General features: G+C 31.3%; 1 protein-coding gene across 5 annotated transcripts; it reads right to left on the bottom strand.

Annotated features, from left to right (window-relative positions):
- Window positions 1–469: 469 nt before the first annotated feature.
- On the bottom strand, window positions 470–22459 carry LOC119609125 (epsin-1). Of its 5 annotated transcripts, XM_037963823.1 has the most exons (10): window positions 21484–22459; window positions 12313–12487; window positions 9014–9102; window positions 8278–8945; window positions 7545–8217; window positions 6522–6627; window positions 6203–6453; window positions 6036–6134; window positions 4751–5581; window positions 470–753 (listed from the first exon to the last, which is right to left on the bottom strand). In XM_037963823.1, coding segments are annotated over exons 2-10 (2781 nt in total). In that variant the 5' UTR covers window positions 12314–12487; window positions 21484–22459; the 3' UTR covers window positions 470–690. The 5 variants fall into 5 exon arrangements, with proteins under 5 accessions (XP_037819751.1, XP_037819752.1, XP_037819754.1 ...); XM_037963824.1 differs by lacking the exon at window positions 12313–12487; XM_037963826.1 differs by lacking the exon at window positions 4751–5581 and having other exon boundaries at window positions 21484–22458.
- Between the last annotated feature and the right edge of the window lie 3358 nt (window positions 22460–25817).

The following is a 25817-nucleotide window of genomic DNA, read 5'->3' as shown; positions in this document are numbered from 1 at the left end:
AGCAAAACATAAAATGAGATAATTTAAATTGGCCAGAAGGGAATAACTTTTCCAGGTTTTACTTATAGAAGAAAAACTTATTTAAAATGTAAACTTTGTAAAACTGACCTAAATAAGGTCATGAAAATTATACATTTAGTTTTGTGTTACAAGAGAGAAAGTTAAATATACAGCCTTTTCAGTCCTATTACAGTTCAGAGTCCATTGGGTTAACCTTTAATAGGATCCGCTATCACAATTAATTGATTATGCCAGACTCCCTTTTAAATAATTTGTATTTCAAATTTACTTTTTTGAAAGCATTTTTTTCTCATATTTATTACAATTATAATACTTAAAGATTAAAAAAATGAATTAATTTATAATCGTTTTTTTATCATCATCATCATCATCATCCTTGTTTTAATCTACATTTACATAAAAAATATTATTGAATTAATTTTTTGTGTTTCTTTTTTATCTTTTCTCGTTTTTTTTTAATAATTTATTTATAGGCATTTATGTGTGTGTATAAGTGTGTATAAATTATTTTCCAAAAAATTTAAAACATATTGATTTCTTGTTGTTTTTGTAATTAATTTGTTCAACTAGGAAAAATTATATATAATTTATCGACTTAATTTATATAAAAAAATAATAAACAAAATTATATAAATATTTTTGAATTTAACGCTTTTTTTGTTATTTTGTTTATGACAAAAATGGATTCGATGCTGTTGCTTCCGGTTTCATCCAAGGCATGTTATTGTTGTTCTGTAAAGAAAATTAATTAAAAAATGAAAATTAAATAAACAAATTTTTAAATTAAAAAAAGAAATAAAAAATATGTTTATAGCATGCAAATTTGGTGACAAATTTTGTAGAGAAATAGAATAAAATATATCTACACCAATCATTTACAAAAATACTAATTATATCTACTAAGTCTTTTAGTTCTACTAAACTACATTTTGGTTAGTATTAGGTTAGAAAAAAAAAATCATATTAAGAGCAGAATATATACAAACTAGTAGAGTTATAGTTAATAGTTAAGATTTTTTTATTATTTTTACCCAGTTTATTTAAGCGTCCAAGCTTCCATTGTTGGCTACAAGATATAAAATTGCAATTGAATATTAAATATTATTAGCATTACATTCATAAAGGTCAGCATTAGTTGTATTAAATATGGCATAATTTTTGTTTTAATTAAAATTTATTTTGTTTTGGCGTCATTAACAATAAAAACTTATCAATATCACTTTACATACAAGCAAACAATTTTGGAAAATTTAAAACCAATCACTTTACAAATATATAAATTCACTTAGCAATACAATTCGAAAAATAATCTTAAAAAGAAAATTTTTCGAACGTTTTCTAAATACGGAGAATTTTTTCAAAATTTTGCTTTTAAAATTTACCATAACGAAATTTTTTTTTAATAATTTCCCATAAAATTTCCTACACAAAAGAATTTTTAAAACAAATTTCATAATAAAAGGTAATTTTATAAAAAATTTCCTATTAAAACATAATTTTACAAAAGTCTTCCTTTAAAAGCGGGAACAAATTCTAATAAAAGGGAATTTTTTTTTTAAATTTCCCATAAAAAAGAAATATTTTCATAACTATTCCTATATAAAGAGAATTTCAAAATTTCACGTAAAAAGGGAATTCAAAAATTTCCTTTTAAAGGAATTTTTCGAAAATTTCCTTTTAAAGGGAATTTTTTGAAAATTTTCTTTGAAAAAGGAATTTTTCGAAAATTTCCTACAGAAAGGATTTTTTTCGAAAATTTCCTTTAAAAAGAGAATTTTGGGAAAATTTCCTTTAAAAAGGGAATTTTGGGAAAATTTCCTTTTCTGTAGGAAATTTTCGAAAAATTCCTTTTTTAAAGAACACAAAAAGAGATTTTGAGAAAATTTCCTATAGAAAAAGGAATTTTGCGAAAATTTCCTATAGAAAAGGGCATTTTGCGAAAACTTGCTATAGAAAAAGGAATTTTGCGAAAATTTCCTATAAAAAAGGGAATTTTGCGAAAATTTCTTATAGAGAAGGGAATTTTTCGAAAATTTCTTATAGAGAAGGGAATATTTTCGAAAATATCCTTTAAAAAGTAATTTTTTCGAAAATTTCCTATGAAAAAGGGAATTTTTCGGAAATTTCCTAAAAAGGAATTTTTCAGAATTTAATAAAAAACAGAAATTTTTCGGAAAGTTCCTACAAAAATGCAATTTTGCAATAATTTCTTTTAAAAAGGGATTTTTTCTAAAATATGCTACAAAAATGGGAATTTTTCAAAATAAGGACAATAAATCATTCAGTTATTTAAAAAAAGTCTTCCTTTATAACTGTAATTCTGAAGAATTAACAACTGCCTATTACACATGCAAAAAGAATTGGGGTCTGCAACCAGATATGGTAAATTGGATTTACACATCGGTTGTTAGACCTTTTCTAACTTATGGTTTTGCATTGTCTGGTTGGGAGGCCTTGAGAAAGTACGGTTATAGAAAAATGATCAATAAAGCTCAAAGGTGTGCCTCTATTGGCATTATGAGTGCCATTACAAGCACTCCACAAGCGGCCTTGGACATCATTCCATATACCTGTCACCCATAGAACATTTTCTAGCGGGAGTGGTGGCTAGGAATCTGCTAAGACTCTACGAGACTTCGTTAGTCAAACCTTCGCTTGACGACCATACAAAAATTCTGTACGAAGCAGGTCTACTTGATCAGGGTAATTCCCTTCGAGGAATTACGGATTATGATATTACGACTCTAGAATTCGGGGAAACACATCTGATCGAATTTTCGACTAGGGATGATTGCCTTGTATCCGATATATTGTTTGGTGGGTGTATAGTTTTCACTGACGGGTCTAAGATGGATACCGAAACGGGTGCCGGTGTCTATATCGCTGATATCAACATAAAACGGTTCTTCAGACTCCCTGACGAATGTAGTGTCTTCCAAGCAGAGATCCTAGCGATCTAGAAAGCGACGGAACTAATACGGAATCATATCGATCTGGGGTCAGTTGATAGAACTTCCGACTAGGGATGATTGGCTTGTATCCGATAGACTGTTTGGTGGGTGTGCAGTTTTCACTAATGGGTTCAAGATGGATACCGACACGGGTGCCGGTGTCTATATCGCTGATATCAACATAAAACGGTGCTTCAGACTCCCTGTTGGGTACCGGGGCACTGTAATGTGCATGGTAATGAGGTTGCGGACGAACTGGCTAGAATAGGTTCAAACCTTGATATACATAGATGACAGAGAAAGGACAGTAAAACATCGCATTTGTTACTATTATAGGCTGGTATTCGAAAGAATCCGTGACATCATAATCCAGTCCTTGATTAGTGAATTGAATTGCGAAGTATCAAAGGCCCTATGGCCAAAACTTGGTATGGGCACTACCAAAATACTTATTAGACTAGATAGACGCAGTCAATGACTTCAGATAGGGATGCTAACAGGGCATTGCTCATTTAGGGCCTTTGTCAATAAGTGGGACAGCAATACACCGGACTATTGTAGGGTATGCGAGGATGAGGAGGAAATAGTGTCGATCGAACACATAATTTGCTACTGTCCTAGGATACAGAATCTCAGGCTGAAATGGCTGGGGAGCAGATTCCATGATGAAATGTGGGATATTGCGGGTCTTGACCCTCGCCGTTTATAGGATTTTGCCAAGGGCATTAATCACTTCTTCGACTGGGCTTTATATCTATCCTTTTTTAACTGTCTTCTTCTTTCTTTACGGTTTTCTTGTGGTGCTTTTTGTTTCTCTGTTTTTGAATCTTAACTCTCTGAAGGGAATCACAATGGACCTTATGGTCTCCGAGTGGATATGCACCGTTTTCAACCCTTCTTAAGCTAAGCCTAAACAGCTGGTTAATCGGCTAAATAAGGATTACTAACTATGAATCTTAAATAGGAGCAGTAAATCTATAAAATGGATCGCATGCTGGGAGTTTAACAATTTGTCCAAATCACTTTCATTTTGTTACGATGCGTTATGAAGAAAGTTCACTCTTTGAAGGGAATCACAATGGACCTTATGGTGTATAACACTTTGTAATCTAAACCTAAACAGCTGATTAATCGGCTAAATAATAATAAATCTATAACATAGAACGCATGCTGGGTTGTTTTATCAATTTGTCCAAATCATTTCGTTACGATGCCCCTTGTTTGATAATAGTCTCAATATTCTCACTAATTAATCCCAATAAGGGGGAAGATCAATCCAAAGATAAGTTTTTAATCAGAATTTTTACAAATTGTAAAATGTTTGCTAAAGTATCGACAATAAAACACATGAAAATTGGGCAAGTCAATTAGAGCAAATTAACAACTTTGGTGGCACTCACTGCACCTTTTTAAATCTACACAGAACTAACGTCACAATAATTTTTGGTAATAAACACTTATCTAATTGATAAAGTTCACAAACAAATTTGTTTTGCAATTTTAAAACATATATTTGTTTAAAAACAAATTAGCAATAATAAATCAATTACAAATTTAAATACAAAGAAAAGAATAAGAAAAAAAACAAATAACAACTTATATAAAAAAATAACAAATTTCACTAGCAAACATTAACTCAACAACAATAAAAACAAAGAAGAAAAATATAGTGGAAAAAAGGAAAAAAGAATAAGAATTAAAATAATTAGAAAACAAAAGAATAACAACAAACTATAAAATGTTGCAAGTAATAGTTGTAGTAGTAGAGTTGTACTCACTTCCAATTGGCACTGATTAGTAGTAGTATTGAATTCATTATTGGAATCATAAAAACCATAATTGAATAGATTTGAAGCTGAACTTGATTTGTTATTCAATGGCATTATAGTTACTCCAGGAGTGGAAGCCAAGGATGCCGATAGGGCATGACTATAGTTGGGACCAGAAGATTTGGTGGCTGCGTTCGCATTGCCTAAATTCGAAGACCATGATGTCATGTTTGATGAATTGTTATTGTTGTTGGTTTGGTTGTTGTATTGATTATTGTTGTAGTTGTTATTGTAAATATTATTGATATCGAATTGTGTTTCTTGAGGAGTTAAGGGAGTTAAGGGTGCATATGGAGCGAATGAGTCCAATGAAGGCGATAATAAATCTTGTTGTTGTAGGGGAGAAGAAGGTGGTGATTTGGTATTCATTTGATTGTTATTAACAATTTCCACATGAGGATATAAAGAGGGATAGGATATAGTTTTGGTATTTTGTGTATTAAACGCATCAATAGCCTCAAAAAAACTATTGTCATCATTGAAAGAATCGCTACGTAAATTGTCCATGGTATGAGATGTTGTAAAATTATATAGAGAATTTTTGGGAACCTTTGACGTAATATCCTCGTTGTCAATTTGAAAAATTGTATTAAAAGCATCATTATCACTTTTTGAATGTTTCATTGTCGTGGCATAAGTGGGATTATTTGGGAAATTGTAACCACTAAAGGTTGGTGGTTGACTTAAAAAACTATTGCTTAGATTGAGATTTAAAGTAGTAGGTCTTAGAGGTACGGGAGGAGGAGGAGCAGGAGCAGTAGAGGTATTCAAGTTTAAGAACTTTTTAACATTTCATATGTAGACAAAACAGACCACAAAATAAAATAAAACAACATGCATAATAAAATTAAATAAATAATAAAATGCATAGAGGAAAAATGAATTATTATGTAGAAATTTATAGAGATTGAAAGATAGAGAGAGAGAGAGAAAGGCAGAGTAATGTTTCGCAATAAGTTTTGTAGAGTTTTGTAAAAAAGGGGGAAAATAAATTAAAAAATAAATCATTATAAAATAACAAATAAATAAGTTTTAAAAGAAATAAGAAATGTATATAGTATACGAAAAAAAATAAAGAAAATAAGAAATAAATAAAATAGTATAACAGACAATTGCCTAAACAACATTATAAAACAATCCTGTTCATAACTGTTATAGTTCTTATTTAAGTTGACCATTTCCCTATTACATTTTGTTGTGTTAACTTAGTTGAATGTTAAAAACTAAAGCTTACCTGAGAAGCTGCTACATTTGTATTATTAACAGGTGCCCAAGGATCTTGATTGATGGTCATTTGAAAACTTTGTTGTTTTAATTGATTTATGGACGGCACCTAAAAAGAGAAAACAATAAATAAAATATTGTAATAATTTAAAAAGATTTTTATTTATTAAAACATACTGCTGGTTGCTGTTGTTGGAATAGATTTGTTTTTGGTGGTATAACTGTATCACTAAATGGATTATAAGCTGCGGCATTTGCTGCTGTAGTTTGTGGTACGGCAGGCTTTATTAAATTATCTAAATTAACCAAACCCGAATTTTCACCCAAAAATGATTGTGGATCTTTAAGCGGTTTCTTAGCTGTTGCTCCAGTCGAATTTGTTGTGGTAGTCGTTGACGATAGAGGATCTAAATCATCAAGTAGAAGTGCTGCAAGGAAAATTTTTTGAAAATTTTAATAAAATGTTAGAAAATTTTAGTATAAAATAAGACCTTACCATTATTATTACTGATATTTGTTGTGGAATCATTTGTTGTTAATAAATCACCAGTCTTATTACGATTCGTTATTATATCAAATTCGTCCATATCAGGTGAAGGTTTCTGGAAAAATTTTAGAAATATGTGAAAGATTAATAATATTGAAATAAATGAGATTTCTATTAGAAGATAAATTTTATATGAAAAAATAGAAATTTAAAAAATTTTCTATAAAAATAGAAATTTAAAAAATTTTCTATAAAAATAGAAATTTAAAAAATTTTCTATAAAAAGTGAACATTTTCTATGAATAAGAGAAAATTAAAATTTTCTATAAAAATTTAAAAAGTAAAATTTTTCTAAATTTTTTCATAAAAAGTAAAATTTTTCGAAAATTTTTGTATTAAAAGTGAAAATTTTCAAAAATATTTCAAAAAAAAATTCCAATAAAATGTGAAATTTTCGAAAAAAAAAATATAAATTTTTCAAAAAAAAACTATAAAAAGTGAAAATTTTCGAAAAATTTTCCAATAAAAAGTGAAATTTTCAAAAAAAATTTCCAATAAAAAGTGAAATTTTTCGAAAATTTTCTATAGAAAGTGAAATTTTCGAAAATTCCCTCTAAAAGTGAAATTATTCGAAATTTTTTAGAAAAATTGAAAAATTTCGAAAAATATTTCAAAAAAAATTTCCAATAAAATGTGAAATTTTAGAAAAAAATATAAATTTTTCAAAAAAAAACTATAAAAAGCGAAAATTTTATATAAAAAGTGAAAATTTTCGAAAAATTTTCCAATAAAAAGTGAAATTTTCAAAAAAAATTTCCAATAAAAAGTGAAATTTTTCGAAAATTTTCTATAGAAAGTGAAATTTTCAAAAATTCCCTCTAAAAGAGAAATTATTCGAAATTTTTTTAGAAAAAATTGAAAAATTTCGAAAAATTTTCTATAAAAAGTAAATTTATCTTAAATTTTCTAAAATTTCTTAAAAAAAAAAAGAAATGATCGAAAATTTTCTTTTTCAAATCTCCTTAAACTCACCTTAGCTACTGTTGTATTCTCGATATTCTTCCAGGGATCATCATTGCTAGCTGTTAATGTCTTTGGTGCCCAAGGATCATCAATCAATGGTTTAGTTGTTGGAGGAACAGCAGCTGCAGTAGTTGGTTTAGCATTTTCTGTTAACCATGGATCTAAGGGTGCTGCATTAGAGACAGGCGCTGCCAGTGCACTAACTGATTGTTTTGAAAGCCAAGGATCGATCGCTGTTGCGCCAGCACCTCCAACAGCGCCCGCTAAATTTGTGGAATTTTGAGTATTACCATTAGTTTGTAGCCAGCCTTCGGCGGAGGAACCCGATGTAACAGATGGAGATTGTGTACGCAAACCACCCCAAGCCTCACCGCCATTAGTGCCATTGGTAGCCATCGTGAGAGCGCCTAAACCGCCTACGGCTCCCATTTGTGCCAAAGGAGTGGAACGTGATGCTGCAGTTGGTTGCCAGGGATCAACCGGTGGTGAAGCTGTACCAGTCCAAGGATCAGACATTTGACTAGCCGCTCGTGCTGGTGTGCCCCAAGGATCTGAAGGGTTGTTGGTTAAGCCGCCAGCGGCTAAACCTAAAGGTGGACTGGAAATGCTGGTGGCTCCCAGTTGTATATCCAAAAGATCCAATAAATGTGATTGTGGCTCTTCGTCGTGTTGTTTTTGCACCCTAGAATTTTGATAATTAATTAGTTTGAGTAGGACCTTGGGGATTTAATAAACAACTTACTTAAAATCTTGTTCGCTTTGACTCAAAGCCAATTGTAGGCGAACATCATCACTGCGGCGTTTAGCCTCTTCCTGTTCAGCTTCCTCACGTGACATGGCCATGGCCAATTGTAGTTGTAATTCTTCTTCGCCCGCAGTTTGAGGACGTACCATTTCCAGCTCGGATACAGGTTTGGCTGGCTCCTCCTGCCAACCGGGTGGCATATCACGTAAATCACGTTGCAAAGGACCATCAATATAGCCATCACTACCAAAACCACTTGGATATTGAGCAAAACGTTCCTTAGCCTTTAAGGCTTTAACACGTTCATTCTTCAGGCGTTCATCGTCCTTCAGAAGATTAACCAATTGTTTAGCCTTTTCCCTAACATGAGTACCTTGATCTTTGCCCTCCTCAAAATACGTAAATTCACGTAGTGTTTGTATAGCAAATATATTTTCTTTGCACTGTTGAGACACTTTTTCATTGCCAGTTTTAATTAGATATTCCAGCAGTATGAGAGCCTTATAGACATGACGCCAATTTTTGCCATGATCATTAAGCCTTTTCCAAATCATTTGCATTATTTCGGAAAAGGCCACCACATTGTTGGTTAGTTCGGCAATTTCTGCCATTATAGTGGCTGAGGGACCCCATGGATCATTTGAAGTAGCCTCACGTACTTTAACCTTTATGAAGAAAAGAAAAGATAAGGTAATTAAAAGAAATTTTTAATACTCATATTCGAAATAATTACCTGGGCATCAGAGTAATTGTGGGCTAAATTTTTAATATTGCGACGTAAACCTGCCACATTGACTTGCATATCGTCTTTATGTTTTCGCACTTTAAAGTAAATTAGAAAAAATAAACATTTTAAATTAATTACTTTAATTAACAAAATAATAAAAAAATAATCTTTTACATTTTTTATTTCGTTATAAAAACTTTTATAAAAGTTATGTTTTTTTACAGTTAAAAGTAAAAAATAATATTATTCAGCTGTGTTATAGTACTCGCCTAGCAAATGTCTAAAAAAACTATAACCACATTAGAGAATTATTATTCAGAAGTATCTAAGTCTAGCGGCAACAGACAGTTGGTAGAATATTGGAAAGCTTACACAGGAAGAAGAGGAGCAACACAAGCCTTACAAGTTTCTAATCTGACACTGAAGACTTTTACTTGTCTTTCGTGTATGTTTACGTCATTTGTATTTGCACATTCTGTGTGTACCGTAGAAGAAGAATAAAAGAAACTATTTCATAATTGCAAAAATAAAATAACGATACCCTATATTCAAAAAGTGCTAACTCAAACTTAGACTAAAATTAACTTTTAATGGCAAATGATACCTCAATGCATTTTCGATATCTTAATTTGAATCTACATTTTGAATCTAACTCAAGAAGTGCAACATTATGCAAATTTAAACAAATTTTACACTTTACTTAGCTTTTTTGAGTTAACACTTATTGAATATAGTGCCTAAATATAATAACAACCAATCCTAGAAAAAGTTACACGAAAATAAAGATTTAAATGGAAAATTAAACTGTTTCGTTAGTTTCTTTGTTTTCCTTTTATTATTACTATTATTTCAATTAAAACATAACTTTTATATCAGCTAAAAATAAAGTAGAATATTTAAGTTGGTGTGTGTACAGTGGAGAACATTTAAGGTGGTTTGTTTCTTTTTTCGTGTTGTTCTTCTTGTTGTGTGCTAAAGTGTATTTAATATTTAATTGATTGTGTGTTGTAAAATGAAAAATAAATTTGTGGACAACAAAAAAAGTTTTGAGCTAATATTATTTCGACAATTTTAATTTGTTTCTTTTTCAACTCTGCGTACTACGAAATATGCGTCGTTCTAAAGACTTTAACATAGTTTTATTTGTGCGTTATTCGAAATTTATATATTTTGGCAACAAATAGGAAATTTATTTAGTTAAAAGAATGCGAGCTTCACATCCAGATATGACACCCAAAAGCCCAAAAAAAAACCAAGTACTGTGGCGGCAATCGGGAGAGATCCATCCAGCGAGCGAGAGAGCTATCGAGCGAGCGACGAGCGATCGAGAGCGAGCGAGCGAGCGAGCGAGAGCGAGCGAGCGAGAGCGAGCGAGAGCGAGAGAGCGAGAGAGCGAGAGCGAGCGAGCGAGCGAGCGAGCGAGCGAGCGAGCGAGCGAGCGAGCGAGCGAGCGAGCGAGCGAGCGAGCGAGCGAGCGAGCGAGCGCGCGAGCAGCGCGCGAGCGAGCGAGCGAGAGAGGCGAGGAGCGAGCGAGCGAGCGAGCGAGCGAGCGAGCGAGTCGAGGCGAGCGAGCGAGCGAGCGAGAGAGCGAGCGAGCGTAGCGCGAGAGGAGCGAGGAGCGAGCGAGCGAGCGAGCTAGGAGCGAGCGATGCAGCGAGCGAGCGAGCGCCGAGCGAGCGGAGCGAGCCGAGCGACGAGCGAGCGAGCGAGCGAGCGAGCGAGCGAGCGAGTCGAGAGCGAGCGGAGCCGAGCCGAGCGAGCGAGCGAGCGAGCGACAGACCGGGAGCGCGCGAGCGAGCGAGCGAGCGAGCGGAGCGAGCGAGCGCGTAGCGAGCGAGCGAGCGAGCGAGAAGCGAGCGAGGAGGAGCGAAGCGAGCGAGGAGCGAGGAGCGAAGCGAGCGAGCGAGCGAGCGAGCGAGCGAAGCGATCGAGCGAGCGAGGAGCGAGCGAGCGAGCGAGCCGAGCGAGCGACGCAGAGAAGAGAGAGCGAGCGAGCGAGCGAGCGAGCGAGCGAGCGAGCGAGCGAGCGAGCGAGCGAGCTAGCGAGCGAGAGAGGACCGAGCGAGCGAGAGAGCGAGCGAGCAGCGAGCGAGCGAGCGAGCGAGCGAGCGAGGAGCGAGCGAGCGAGCGAGCGAGCGAGCGAGCGAGCGAGCGAGCGAGCGAGCGAGCGAGCGAGCGAGCGAGGAGAGAGGGAGCGAGCGAGCGAGCGAGCGAGCGAGCGAGCGAGCGACGAGCGAGCGAGAGAGCGAGCGAGCGAGCGAGAGCGAGCGAGCGAGCGAGCGAGAGAGCGAGAGCGAGCGAGCGAGCGAGCGAGCGAGCGAGCGAGCGAGAGCGAGCGAGGAGGAGCGAGCGAGCGAGCGAGCGAGCAGGACGAGCGAGCGAGCGAGCGAGCGAGCGAGCGACGAGCGAGCGAGCGAGCTAGCGCGAGCGAGCGAGCGAGCGATCGAGCGAGCGAGCGAGCGAGCGAGCGAGCGAGCGAGCGAGCGAGCGAGATCTATCTAGCGATCGATCGAGTATCTATCGATCATCGAGCATCGATCGATCTATCTAGCTATCTATCTATCTATGATATCTATCTATCTATCTATCTATCTATCTATCTATCTATATCTATCTATCTATCTATCTATCTATTATCTATCTATCTATACTCTGCTAACATAAGCTAATAATTTTGATTGCCCTTATTATGTTCTCCACTGTACAAAATAATGTTGAAATGATTAATTAGTATAACAACCAAATAATTAGAAATGTTTCAATTTGGTCTAAAAACCAAACAGTTAATAGAAAAGATAGTAATTACACTAACAATAAAGCATCTTTTAAATAAAACTGAAATACTTATGAATGAAATATTAAGATAAAAACAACAAAAAAGAAATCTTTGAAAAACAAATTTAAGAAAAATTAAATATATATTTTTGGAAAAATACAAAACAGTATAAAGAAATTAACCGAACAGCTATTATAAAGAAAAAAAAACAATTATAACAAGTGTCTGAAATTAATAACAAAAAAATAAGTGTTTATTTTAGTTATAAATTTTGTTTAATAAAAATATATTTGAGATTTTTTTGTGGTAGAGGGAGTTGTGGAGTGGGATTGATGGAGTGTTGAAGTGTTTTTTGTACGAAAAGTTATTTCAAAAAATTAGAATCGTATTTGAAGCTTTTTCTGTTTTTATTTATGTTTTTCATTCTAAGGTGAAAATAAAAATAGTAAACAAAAAAGTAACCACAAGTTCAGTTATCTTTGGTGAAAAATTAAAACACAAACACACACTCAATTTCATTAGAACTTACTTTTCCGAACCTTGTTTTGTATTTAAGGCTTTGTTTGATTTGTTTTCTTTTTTTTTTTATACGTATTATTATTATTTGCAAATTAAGTTTAAAGTGATTTATTATTTGTTTGTTTAAACTTTATTTTATTTTGGCGTTTTATTTAAGTTTATTTTGTTTAGTGCTCCAAAGCAAGCTAAGAGATACAACAAGATTAAAAAAATTGAAATATATGTAAATAATTTAAAGCATTTTTGTATTATTTAATATGATTTAATATAAAGGTGAAAATTATATGATAATGAAATAATTAGGTTTTAATAAAATCGTAATAAAATAAAACAATTCTAGAGATAAAAAAATTGGGAGAAAAATTAAAAGTATTTAAGTGTGTTCTATATAAAATAATAATTGTGAAATTGTTGAGACAAAATGGTTTTGTTTAAATAATCTCAGGGGTTTTAACAAACATTAAAAAATAGGAATTATCTACATGCAAATTTATATGTCGAATACAAGAATCAATAATTGTCAAGGCAACAATTCTAAAAAAGAAAAGGACTGAACTAGAACTGAACTAGAACTGATCCAGAACTGAACTAGAACTGAACTAGAACTGAACTAGAACTGAACTAGAACTGAACTAGAACTGAACTAGAACTGAACTAGAACTGAACTAGAACTGAACTAGAACTGAACTAGAACTGAACTAGAACTGAACTAGAACTGAACTAGAACTGAACTAGAACTGAACTAGAACTGAACTAGAACTGAACTAGAACTGAACTAGAACTGAACTAGAACTGAACTAGAACTGAACTAGAACTGAACTAGAACTGAACTAGAACTGAACTAGAACTGAACTAGAACTGAACTAGAACTGAACTAGAACTGAACTAGAACTGAACTAGAACTGAACTAGAACTGAACTAGAACTGAACTAGAACTGAACTAGAACTGAACTAGAACTGAACTAGAACTGAACTAGAACTGAACTAGAACTGAACTAGAACTGAACTAGAACTGAACTAGAACTGAACTAGAACTGAACTAGAACTGAACTAGAACTGAACTAGAACTGAACTAGAACTGAACTAGAACTGAACTAGAACTGAACTAGAACTGAACTAGAACTGAACTAGAACTGAACTAGAACTGAACTAGAACTGAACTAGAACTGAACTAGAACTGAACTAGAACTGAACTAGAACTGAACTAGAACTGAACTAGAACTGAACTGAACGAGAACTGAACTAGAACTGAACTAGAACTGAACTAGAACTGAACTAGAACTGAACTAGAACTGAACTAGAACTGAACTAGAACTGAAACTAGAACTGAACTAGAACTGAACTAGAACTGAACTAGAACTGAACTAGAACTGAAACTAGAACTGAACTAGAACTGAACTAGAACTGAACTAGAACTGAAACTAGAACTGAACTAGAACTGACAGAACTGAACTAGAACTGAACTAGAACTGAACTAGAACTGAACTAGAACTGAACTAGAACTGAACTAGAACTGAACTAGAACTGAACTAGAACTGAACTAGAACTGAACTAGAACTGAACTAGAACTGAACTAGAACTGAACTAGAACTGAACTAGAACTGAACTAGAACTGAACTAGAACTGAACTAGATACTTGAACTGAGAACTGAACTAGAACTGAACTAGAACTGAACTAGAACTGAACTAGAAACTGAACTAGACTGAACTAGAACGAACTAGAACTGAACTAGAACTGAACTAGAACTGACAACTAGGAACTAACTAGGACTGAACTAGGACTGAACTAACTGAACTAGAACTAATGATATCATCATTATTTTATTATACATAAAAATTTACAAATTTTTAAACCTTTTTGAAACATTTTAATAAATTTTTCCAAAATTTCCCTATATGGTTTATCAAATTGTTGCAATAAACTCTTTTTATTTCACTTGATTGGCTTTTTAATTATATTCATCCAACCAAAATATTTATAAATATGTACACAAATTTTGTAACTTGTTTACAATGAAAACCTTTCCACATTTACCAAAGATTTTAAACACATATTTGAAATATTTATTGTGAGTGCATTTGCTCCTTGAAACGTGACGAGAGAGCAGCACTCATCTAAATATACAAAAGGGTCAAGTTGCAAAATATTTTCACAAATATTTTTTTCTCTCTTCATTCACTAAACGATACAATAATTATTTCGAAATGCAACAAAATCTATACATTATTAGTATGTATATATGCGAAAGAGTTTGCTTAAGGTCATTGTTACTTGAAAAACAATACATTATTTAAAAATGTTTTTGAATACAAAGCAGAGTCTTTAAATGAACAAATATATAAGATACAAGTTCATTGCAGGCCAAAAGCAAATGCCAAAAAAAAACACAATTAAATTAAAATAACCAATATATAAACAAAAGCGGAAATAATTAAATTTGCAATAAAGCAAAAAAATGTCTGGAAAGTGAAAATAAAGAAAAATAATAAGAAAGAATTAAATCAATATACAATTTAAATGAAACCATACAAATTTAAACAAACAAAATAAAAACCAATATGTTGTCGATAACTAAGCAGACAAACAATAGGTAGTTAATCGTGTAAAAGGTAAGAAAAACATTGAGCAATTATTTTTATTAATATCGACGACTTTATGTTAGCCCTACACTATAGAAACATGTCAGGATAGTTTAGTTCTTATTCTGGTTTAGTTTATTTCTGGTTCAGTTCTAGATCATTTAAAATCTACAAACATTTCTGTAAATATCCAAAACTTATGATACTATAAAATGTTTCAAATGACTCAACAAACATTATACACCTATTGTAAAATGAAACCAAACATTTCAATTAATATTTCTTTATAATATTATTTATTATAAATTCTACTCATTGAAGCACAACAACGACATGTTTGCCTTTAGAAATTTAATAAAATAATTATAAATTATTTTATTGTACACGTCCCGAGTTCATTTGCAAATGAATTTCAATAATGTTTATAATCGTACTAAAGTCACGTGTTCAGAATGTAAGTTTTTATTTTATATACAAAGTTATATACTTGTTATGTACGCACACACAAAACTATTTATGTACAACATTTCCACTTGTATTTCTAAAAGTTGGACTATAATTTCAAAAATTTTCAAAATAATTTTATTTCTACCCAGCAAAAATTTTCATTACCTAGTAATCTAGAAAGTAATATTGGAATCACGTGGAAACTAATTACTTTTGGGGTGAATAACTAATTATTTTTGTTCGACGAGGTTCAAATAATATGTACCTACCTTAAACAAATTAATAAATGGTTACTAATTTGATTACAAAAACTTTGCGAAATAACTAGTTACAAATAAACCTACAAATATGTTATGTGATAGCTAGTTATTTTGGGCCGACTTTGTATGTAGAAAACAAAAAATAAAAAAATTCTCGGCCGGGATTTGAACCCAGGCATTCAGTTGTTTTCTATGTTTCTCACTCCAGCCGCTTACTCGATGCTCTATTAACATGTTGCTTTTTGTAATTTTGAGAACGGCATTTTACAAAAATATATAAATGAATGTCATTTTGAAAAAAATAAACAGTATCCAGCAGGGCTCGAACCACGAACCCCCTGTTTGTTAAATAAACGACCTAGACAATTGAGCCATAACAAATCCAAATTGTTTTGTTCTTTACCAGTAATAACCTATTCAGCTAAATGAAATAATGTGGATGATAATGAACACTCATTACCAAGTAATGTATGAAATAACTACTGGCTATTACCAAAAATTTCAGATTTTTTGCTGGGTAACTATAGTTTATAAATTTCAACTAAATAATTTAATACAATTTTTAGTTAGTAATTTTTCATATACAATTGTAAACAGTGTATTATGTTTGTTGATATTGCATCAATTTTTGTAAATTTAATAATTTAAAAGAAATAATTATAAAAATAAAAGGTATTAAAAGCTTTTTTTTAATCACTCTTCATTATCATAATGTCGAGATAATGGCAAAAACAAAAATAGAAAAAAATTAAAATGCTTTTATCAATTATTATTTGTCTACATGTACTATTTACTTAAGTATTTTATAGATTGATATCAAGGTCGAAAATAAGGGGGTTATTTAAGTTAATAGAGTGAATAAGTAGCACAAAAAAAACAGACAAATTTTTAAATAAAAAAATTAATAAAACTGTTATTAAACAAATTAACATCTAGACACAATAAAATTTAAATGAAAATTACTAAAGTTTTAATAACTAAAAGAAAATAAAAAAAGCAATACCACTAGCCAAAAAAGTTGATATTAAGATAATTAAATTATCTCAGTTTTTCAGATTATAATATATCTTATCAATATCTTATTTATCTTTATATATTTACATATCTAATCTAATTTTTCTTTTAAATTTTTGAGATTAAAAAATAAGAGAAAATGTTTTAGAGTACAACCGAAAACGGGGCTTTAAACCAAAACTTCGACCAAAAAATCTTACGTTAATTTTTCAATTCAATTGTGTATTTGTCCAGTAAATATGGAAATGCACAGAATATATTCCAAGATCTTGTTCAGCTCTAGTACAGTTCTAGTTCAGTTCTAGTTCAGTTCTAGTTCAGTTGTGTATTTGTCCAGTAAATATGGAAATGCACAGAATATATTCCAAGATCTTGTTCAGCTCTAGTTCAGTTCTAGTTCAGTTCTAGTTCAGTTCTAGTTCAGTTCTAGTTCAGTTCTAGTCAGTTCTAGTTCAGTTCTAGTTCAGTTCTAGTTCAGTTCTAGTTCAGTTTCTAGTTCAGTTCTAGTTCAGTTTTAGTTCAGTTCTAGTTCAGTTCTAGTTCAGTTCTAGTTCAGATCTAGTTCAGTTCTAGTTCAGTTCTAGTTCAGTTCTAGTTCAGTTCTAGTTCAGTTCTAGTTCAGGTTCTAGTTCAGTTCTAGTTCAGTTTCTAGTTCAGTTCTAGTTCAGTTCTAGTTCAGTTCTAGTTCAGTTCTAGTTCAGTTCTAGTTCAGTTCTAGTTCAGTTCTAGTTCAGTTCTAGTTCAGTTCTAGTTCAGTTCTAGTTCAGTTCTAGTTCAGTTCTAGTTCAGTTCTAGTTCAGTTTCTAGTTCAGTTCTAGTTCTAGTTCTAGTTTCTAGTTCAGTAGTTCAGTTCTAGTTCAGTTCTAGTTCAGTTCTAGTTCAGTTCTAGTATCAGTTCTAGTTCAGTTCTAGTTCAGTTCCTAGTTCAGTTCTAGTTCAGTTCTAGTTCAGTTCTAGTTCAGTTCTAGTTCAGTTCTAGTTCAGTTCTAGTTCAGTTCTAGTTCAGTTCTTAGTTCAGTTCTAGCTTCAGTTCTAGTTCAGTTCTAGTTCAGTTCTAGTTCAGTTCTAGTTCAGTTCTAGTTCAGTTCTAGTTCAGTTCTAGTTCAGTTCTAGTTCAGTTCTAGTTCAGTTCTGTTCAGTTCAGTTCATTCTAGTTCAGTTCTAGTTCAGTTCTAGTTCAGTTCTAGTTCAGTTCTAGTTCAGTTCTAGTTCAGTTCTAGTTCAGTTCTAGTTCAGTTCTAGTTCAGTTCTAGTTCAGTTCTAGTTCAGTTAGTTCAGTTCTAGTTCAGTTCTAGTTCAGTTCTAGTTCAGTTCTAGTTCTAGTTCAGTTCTAGTTCAGTTCTAGTTCTAGTTCAGTTCTAGTTCAGTTCTAGTTAGTTCTAGTTCAGTTCTAGTTCAGTTCTAGTTCAGTTCTAGTTCAGTTCCAGTTCAGTTCTAGTTCAGTTCTAGTTCAGTTCTATTAAAATAGAAATATATATTAAAACAATAATTGATTTAAATTTACCTTCAATTAAAAAGTTCTATAAAATTATATTAAAAATGATAACATTTAAATTATTTCTCAAAACCACAGCAAAATTATTAATTTAAAAACTATAAAAACGAAAATATTAATGTTATAAAAACATTATTGCCATTGAAACCTAGACAAATTACTCATGATTTGTATGTATATTTCGAGAAACTACAGTTTCGAATGTATGTATGACTCAATTTCAAAAGTAAAATACAAATCTCATTTAAAAAGCTATACAGTTGAAGCGCTTTTATTTATCTTATCAAGAAGTAAACTGGAAAAAAATAAAAAGCTTGATATAAACTGTAAATAAAAACAGAACATAACGAATAAAAAATAATAATAACTGAAAGAGAGACACAAATTTGAGGTAAAATGAAAAAATAAACGCAAAAGAAAGTGTTTATTTTGAAAAAAAAAATTTTGTAAAAATTCAAGATCAATGACCAGTTAGTGTCTCAAGGCAAACATTTTAACGTTTTGAATTCAAATATTTAAAAGAACTTTGTCACAACAGAGACAGCAAAGGGCATGCGGTCGTTAAGAAAATATTGTTAGATGTGCTAATTAACAGTTATTATTGTTATCATATTTCTAAAGAAAATAACTTTAGTAATATTTGTATTATGACTTTTAGAGGATAAACAAATTTAATACGAAAATATTTAGTAGTCTTTATAAAAGATATTAAAGTAAATATGATTACACAATGGAGAATTTTAGAAAAAATATTTCAAATTATAAAATAGTCTTTAATTAGAGTTTTTGAAATGTTTTTCCAGCTGAATTATACAATAGTTTCGGAATATATTTGTTGTAATCAAATTTCTTGACTTGTTTTTAACCCCATTTACTTTAATATTTTAAGATTTAACTCATCATTAGTGAATTTATGTTTAAGTAATTTAAACCTAAAACTTCTTGTGTCTGTCATAAAGTCATTGCACTTTAAAAATATTCATAAAAAAAACTTAATTTATTAATTTATGACTTTTTCTTTTGTTTCATTTATATTGGTCGTTTTTCAATGATCAAAAAACACAATAAAATAATTTAAAATTTAGATGTAGAAAAAAAAAAACATATTTCAATATCATAAAAAACAAAGCGTTTTGGAGAATGTACTTTACTGTTCAAGTGAAACATTTAAATTAACAATAAACAGATAAAAGTATATAAACAAATTTTACTAGATAACAAAGTTAAAAATAAAATTGTATAATAATTTTGTAGTTTTGTTTTCTTTTTAAAAACAAACATATACATAAATACAAATTTATTGAGATTATTCAAATTCGATAGAATAAAGGAAATCCCCTTTTGCAAACTATATGTTTGCTAACTGTGGAAAGATGATTCATCATCCTTTGTATGTTCTAATATGAATGCTAAATTTATGAGAAAGTTTTTTATATAAAGCTTAATGCAAATCATTATCTTTAGCTTTATACAGTAGGTAATTGGTCAATGAAAGTACTATTTTAATAACGTACAGTAATTGACAGTTAAAAAATTCAAGCAAAGTTTTGTATTTAGGTAATTTTAATAAAATTGTTTATTAATTTTTATGCAAAATCAGGGTGGTTTAGTTTAAAATTAAGATTGAATTGAAATTAATTTTTCCCAGATATCAATATTTGATAATAATTTAATTATTATCAATCTTTTTAAATTTTTGACATTTTTTTTTCACAAATTTTTGTAACGAAGGTTTATTTGAAATCATTGACCTATTTTAAACAAAATCAGTATCAATACGAGCTGACTTTAGATAAACGGTCAAGTACACAGATGAACAGACATGATCTGAATCGATTGGAATGCTTAAAGTAGGCTTAAGAACCAATATTTTAGGATGTTACAAAGATAAATGCTTGGTTAGCTCAAAGGCAGACACCCCGTGAACAGTTCACTTGAGTCCATTTAATTGCTAAACTCATTGAAATGCCCTGGTGGTTAGACGAATATCAACTGCTGCAACTGGTGCCTATAATGGTATGTGTTTCATTAGAACAACCATATCAGATAATGCTGGGAGCAGAGAGTTATAGCAATTTCAGACTCTTGTATCTTGGTAAATGTCAGTTACAGTAGTAACTATATTCAAGACCTATTGTTCTTGTATGGGTGTCTAGTAATGATGCTTATAGGTAAGATTTACCAAAGCGCATCATAAAGAGGCCTCCTTCTGTAACAGAGGTGAAATAACGTTTATCGAAATAGGATTTAAATGAAATGATTCGATGTATTATATTATTCTAGAGTTTTTTTACAACTAGACCAACAAAAAAATCTTTCAGTCCGATCACAGGGTTAAGGACTAATTGAATCACCATTAGGTCAACTGGTAATCCTTGACACTATAGTGTTGTAGGCCATAAAAATTAACGAAATTTTAAGTTTGCCTGAGATTTTCATAGGTATATTCCACAAAAGAAATCTAGAAATTCAGTTCTGTGCTAATTACTTTTTCCTAACTGTATATTTAGCAAACTCAAACCTAAACTTCTTAACAGTCTAGTGTAAAAAATAATAGGAAAATTATTAAGCAAAAAAAACTAAAACCATACATATAGTTTTATTATTATTTTTAGTAATAATTTCTAAATAAATACTACTACTTTCTATTTTGTGGCACAAAGAAAGCAAAAAAAATTAAAAACAATCAAAATAAAAGAAAAAATTGTAAATCGTACAATTATAAAATTTCCGGTTTTCAACGAACGAATGTAAAAAAACAAACACACAAATAAACAAAGTGGAGAAAATATATAAAAAATACTATTGTAAATCAGGCATGGATAACTGACAGTTAGAAATAATACTACACTAGTGCAAAGCTAGTCTATTTAATATTGATTAGCATAAAGGCTAGTATATAAACAAGTCTATTGACTAGTCTATTCACTGGTTTATTAATTAGTCAATTGTGAAGACTGTTATATATATCACATGCTAATCAATTTACTTGTTTATAGCCTAGTTTACTTACTATTCAGTTAAGTAGCCTATAGACTAGTGTATGGATTATACTATTGACTAGTCTATGGATTTTTTTTTATTGACAAATCTAGTTCATAGAAAGGTTTTTAATATAGAAAAAATATTTCTTGTAAGTTATTGCAATATTCAGAAATGTCAAAAAGTCCTGAAACTACAATAGCACTGCATTTTCCATACCTGATATAAGTACAAAACAAGAAGAAACAGGAGACAAAAAGGGAAGACGAAAAAAACAAGACGAAAGTTCGTATACATAAATTAACACCAAAATAAATAAGAAAATTACAATAATAAATGAATAGAGAAAAAAAAAATAAAGAATTTTATTTTGTTAAGAAAATACATTTGTAATTCAACTCACCTGAATTAACAAACAGCAAATAAAAAAATTTTAACAAATAAAAATGTAAATGGAATTATATTGTTTTAGTAATATTTTAGTTGGTGAATGTTGCAGATGTTGTTATTAGTTTTGTTGTATTTCTTGCTATTTGGCGAGTAGAGTTAGTGAACCCAATCTAATAAAATCTAACTGGGAATGTGCAACACTGCTAAAACGAACGAACAAACGTCACGAGACACCACAATTGTACCACAAAAAAAAAACTAAATTAAAAGACCGTAGTAGAGTCGTTTATTAAAAAAAAACACCACTAAAATAACACAAATAGTAAAGTGTTTTGGATATGGTAACTAGCAGCCAAAGCAGTTAGATTTAGGAAAACATAAAAAAAGAAACGATGACTGAGTAGTACGCTGGCTGACTGATAGACTGACTGCTTTGAAAAATATAATGAACGAACAAAAAATATTAGATGTAGAAGAAATGCTGAAAATAGGTGTAGTCTTCTCTTCCACAATATGTTGTTCTTCTGCCTTCAATTCTGCTCCAATTTACAATTTATTACTTTCACACCCCACGCAGTATTAACTCGTATTTAGTTTTCCAATTTTTTTTTTAACAATTTGAATTTTGTTTCTTTACTTTTTCGTTATTCAAATAAAATTTCTAAAAAAATATATTTTTTCACTTTTTTCGTAATTTATGGCTGCAATAATTTTTTTTTTATTCTTTTTACTTGATGACACAGCACTGTATGATGAATGACGTTTTACAAAAAATTTTCTTTATTACAATTTCTCTTTTTGTCGGTTTAAAAATTACTTATGATTTTGTTAAAATTTAGCTTTGAGTAAAAAATTCCACGATGTATTTAAAAATTTATTGGTTTTGATTTTTGTATTGGTTATAAAATTTTAAAAAATAAAAATATTTTTTTTCCGTGGCGCAGCGAATTTGCACTTCTATGCAGTACGAATGTCAATAATAAAATATAATAGGCAACAAGAAAAATAGTATGAAAAGCGAATATAGAAAAAGGGAAGAGAAAAATTGTGTGGAAAGTTGCCAAATATTTGTACAATGAAATTAGTGTTGCCATATGCGTTGTGGGTTTGTGCGTTAAAGTGTTTTTACACTAGCAACGATATTGGTACAAAGTTTTCACAGATTTCTCCTTTGATATATAAAAAAGTTAGCTTTTGTTTGATTTTGAAATTGTCTGGTGGTAGAGGCATATAAAATGTAACCAAAAAATCATTGTAAGCATTTTGTGCGAAAGAGAGAGAAATATGTTTTGCTCGTAACGCCTCTATATAAAGTTTATGCCAATATCACACACTTTATATATGGAAAAAAATAAGTATGAAAGTATAGTTGGGCATGGACGTCCATATGATTCCCTATGCCAGTGAGTATCTTAAAAATGTATCGGACGGATAGCTTAATAGACTCAGAAAGCAATTCTGAGTCTGATTGGTAGAAGAACCAATATTTTTAGGTGTTACAAACAGCAGCACAAACGCGAAATATAGTGGTGTAGGATATAAAAACATGCATACAATTACAAGATGCACGTTAGCCATTGCAGCTTGTAGTAGAGTAGAGCACCATTCCAAAAAAATATTTTTTGTTTTTCTCATGTTGAATACATTAATGCCCATCTATTGAAAACTATTCCCATATGAAATTCTTAAAAAAGCTGTCCCTCAGAACACTCTATTGTACGTGCTTTAAGCGATCATATTTGATATACACTAGGGTTCTATAGTTGAAACGAAAAGTCGACTTTTTGCATTTAGTTAAAAGTCGACTTTTCGACCTTTCGACTTTTTCCATTTTATGAAAAGTCGATTTTTCGACTTTTCGACCTTTTTCATTTATTTAAAAGTCGACTTTTAGACTTTTCGACTTTTAGTATTTTATAAATGGTCGACTTTTTCCGACTTTTCGACTTTTTCCGACTTTTTTCGACTTTTCGACTTTTTTCGACTTTTCGACTTTTTTCGACTTTTTTCAACTTTTCGACTTTTTCCGACTTTTCGATTTTTTACGACTTTTTGACTATTTTCGACTTATTTTCGACTATTTTTTACTTTTTTCGAGTTTTTCCGACTATTTTAGAGTTTTTGACCTCTTTTCCACTTTTTTAAAATTTTCGACTTTTCGACTTTTTCCGACTTTTCGACTTTTTTTCGACTTTTCGACTTTTTTCGACTTTCTTCGACTTTCTTCGACTTTTTTCGAATTATCGACTTTTTCGACTTTTATTTACAAAGTCGACTTTTCGACTTTTTTCATAGACGATAGTCGAGTTATCGACTTTTTTGGAACAAAATAGTCGACTTCGACTTTTCGACTTTTTTCGTCAAAAAGTCGATTGTTCGATTATTCGAAAGTCGATTTATAGAACCCTAATATACACTAATTATCTATATTTTTAACAAAGTAATTTTTACATGTGTATTTCACTGACTTTCATTGTCTTCATTGCCAGACTAAAAATGTAATATTTTTTGTCTGGCAATGCCGAAACTTTTGATTGCATATTTGACATGTCTGTTATTCTTTACAGTTATATTTCTTATATTTATGACAACGAAAAACTGATTTTAATACAAAAAATTAAAAGTGTTATATATCTCATTAAATTAAATAATCATTTGTTATAATTTATTAACAAGTTTATAACAAATAGTTTTAATAAAAAGTTACTTTGTGATAAGAGAGATCTTTGTGGGAAAGCTATTAAAAGTGAATATAAAAACATAATTGTATTTAGGAAATAAGTGATTACCAATTTATAGAAATATTTGCACAAAAGTGAGAAAAGTTAATTGATTCCAACGTGCATGATAGTTGAAGTAGCATTACAAATGTATTTAACTCATTGGTAGGTAAGTTAATTATTGACCTTCATAATTTTCTTAAGATATGCTTTAAGGTGGGTGGAATCTAGAATCAAATGAGGCCCGATCATTACGAAAATTTCGAAAGTTTTCATCTTTAGATCAAGAAAAGTGTATGCGCTAAATATCAACAAATTATATTGAAAATTGCGACCACAAGATTCACATGGACACACAAACGGACAGACGGAGATATCTTAATCGAATCAGAAAGTGATTCTGATCCGATTGGATGTCTTTAAGGTGGGAGAATGAGCAGTATTTTTGAGTCTTCAATTTTGTAACTATCAAAGCATGTGTATAAAATTAAGAGAAAGCTTATGAAGATATCCTATATATAGCTTTTTAATTATTAGATTAATGTTGAATTGCATTTAATTTATTGGAATAGTGCCTTTAATGAGGATTTTGGTTAAATATGGGCCCAGCTCTAAAGAATTTAAAAGAGTGATTAATTTCTGAACCACATCATTTTTGTCGAATTTTATCATAATTTTTTAATGATTCATTGACACTAAATTATTTTTCCATAAGGATTATATGAGGAGTTTTTAGAAAAGGGAGTTTAGAAAAGTGCCTCGTAACAATGTATAATTGTTACCAATAGAAAAAACTACTCTCTATAATAGCTTCTTGTCGTGAATATAGACTAGTCTCTAGAATGGAATATAGAAAAGTCTCGAGTATATACTGTAGTCCTCTTTTCTGGAACATAAACAAGTGTATAGTCTTGAACATAGTCGCTGGTCAGATATACAGAGAGTGTATTACATATCTCTAGTCTCTAGTCTGGATTATATTCTGAACTAAAGGTTTGACTCTTGTCTGAACTACAGACACGCTAGTCTCTAGTCTGGACTATATACTGGTCTTTATTCCGAACTATATACTTGTCTCTTGTCTGGACTATAGACTGGTCTTTACTCCGGAGTATATACATGTCCTACACAATTTTGATATATTGATGAACGCTGTTTAGACTGTAACCTAGGGTCACGGTCCTGGTGAACACCGTTAACATTAACTAGTGGAAGACCGTTAAAAGTTCACTTTATTTTAAACGGTCGAAGTTTCTATATGATGATATAGGTATACTGGAAAATGTTCTTAAAACCAACATAGGGCGTACTAGAGTTTTGGGTATGTGAAATAAGAAAACATGAAATGAGCTACTTCAGAACCAATTAAAGTAAACCAGCGATATACACCCATACATACAACTGAACATACCGTTCCCACGACAATTGGATCTTCGCTCCGGAACGACCCGAGTCATACTCGGCCAAAGATTGTCAACCCAGCGACAGCTGTATCAACCGAAAGTTTTTTCCCCAGGAATGAACTATCGGCCACAGTCGAACAGTTACAACAACAACAACAACACATACATACATATTTTAATAAAAACTATATAAAAATACAATTTTAAAGTCGTTCAATATTTTG

The sequence above is a fragment of the Lucilia sericata genome, unplaced genomic scaffold (genome assembly GCF_015586225.1).
Source record: "Lucilia sericata isolate MDLA Ls3-8-SP2 unplaced genomic scaffold, ASM1558622v1 Contig000932F_arrow, whole genome shotgun sequence".
In the NCBI taxonomy this organism is placed as follows: domain Eukaryota; kingdom Metazoa; phylum Arthropoda; class Insecta; order Diptera; family Calliphoridae; genus Lucilia; species Lucilia sericata.
The sequence above is the reverse complement of the archived record's forward strand: the minus strand, read 5'-3'. Positions and strand labels throughout refer to the sequence as shown.

Coding starts and splice junctions, on each gene's coding strand:
- LOC119609125 (XM_037963823.1), bottom strand. Junction 8,946..9,013: donor ACAATTACTCTGATGCCCAG/GTAATTATTTCG, acceptor TTCTTCATAAAG/GTTAAAGTACGTGAGGCTAC. Junction 754..4,750: donor CTAATCAGTGCCAATTGGAA/GTGAGTACAACT, acceptor TTTTCTTTACAG/AACAACAATAACATGCCTTG.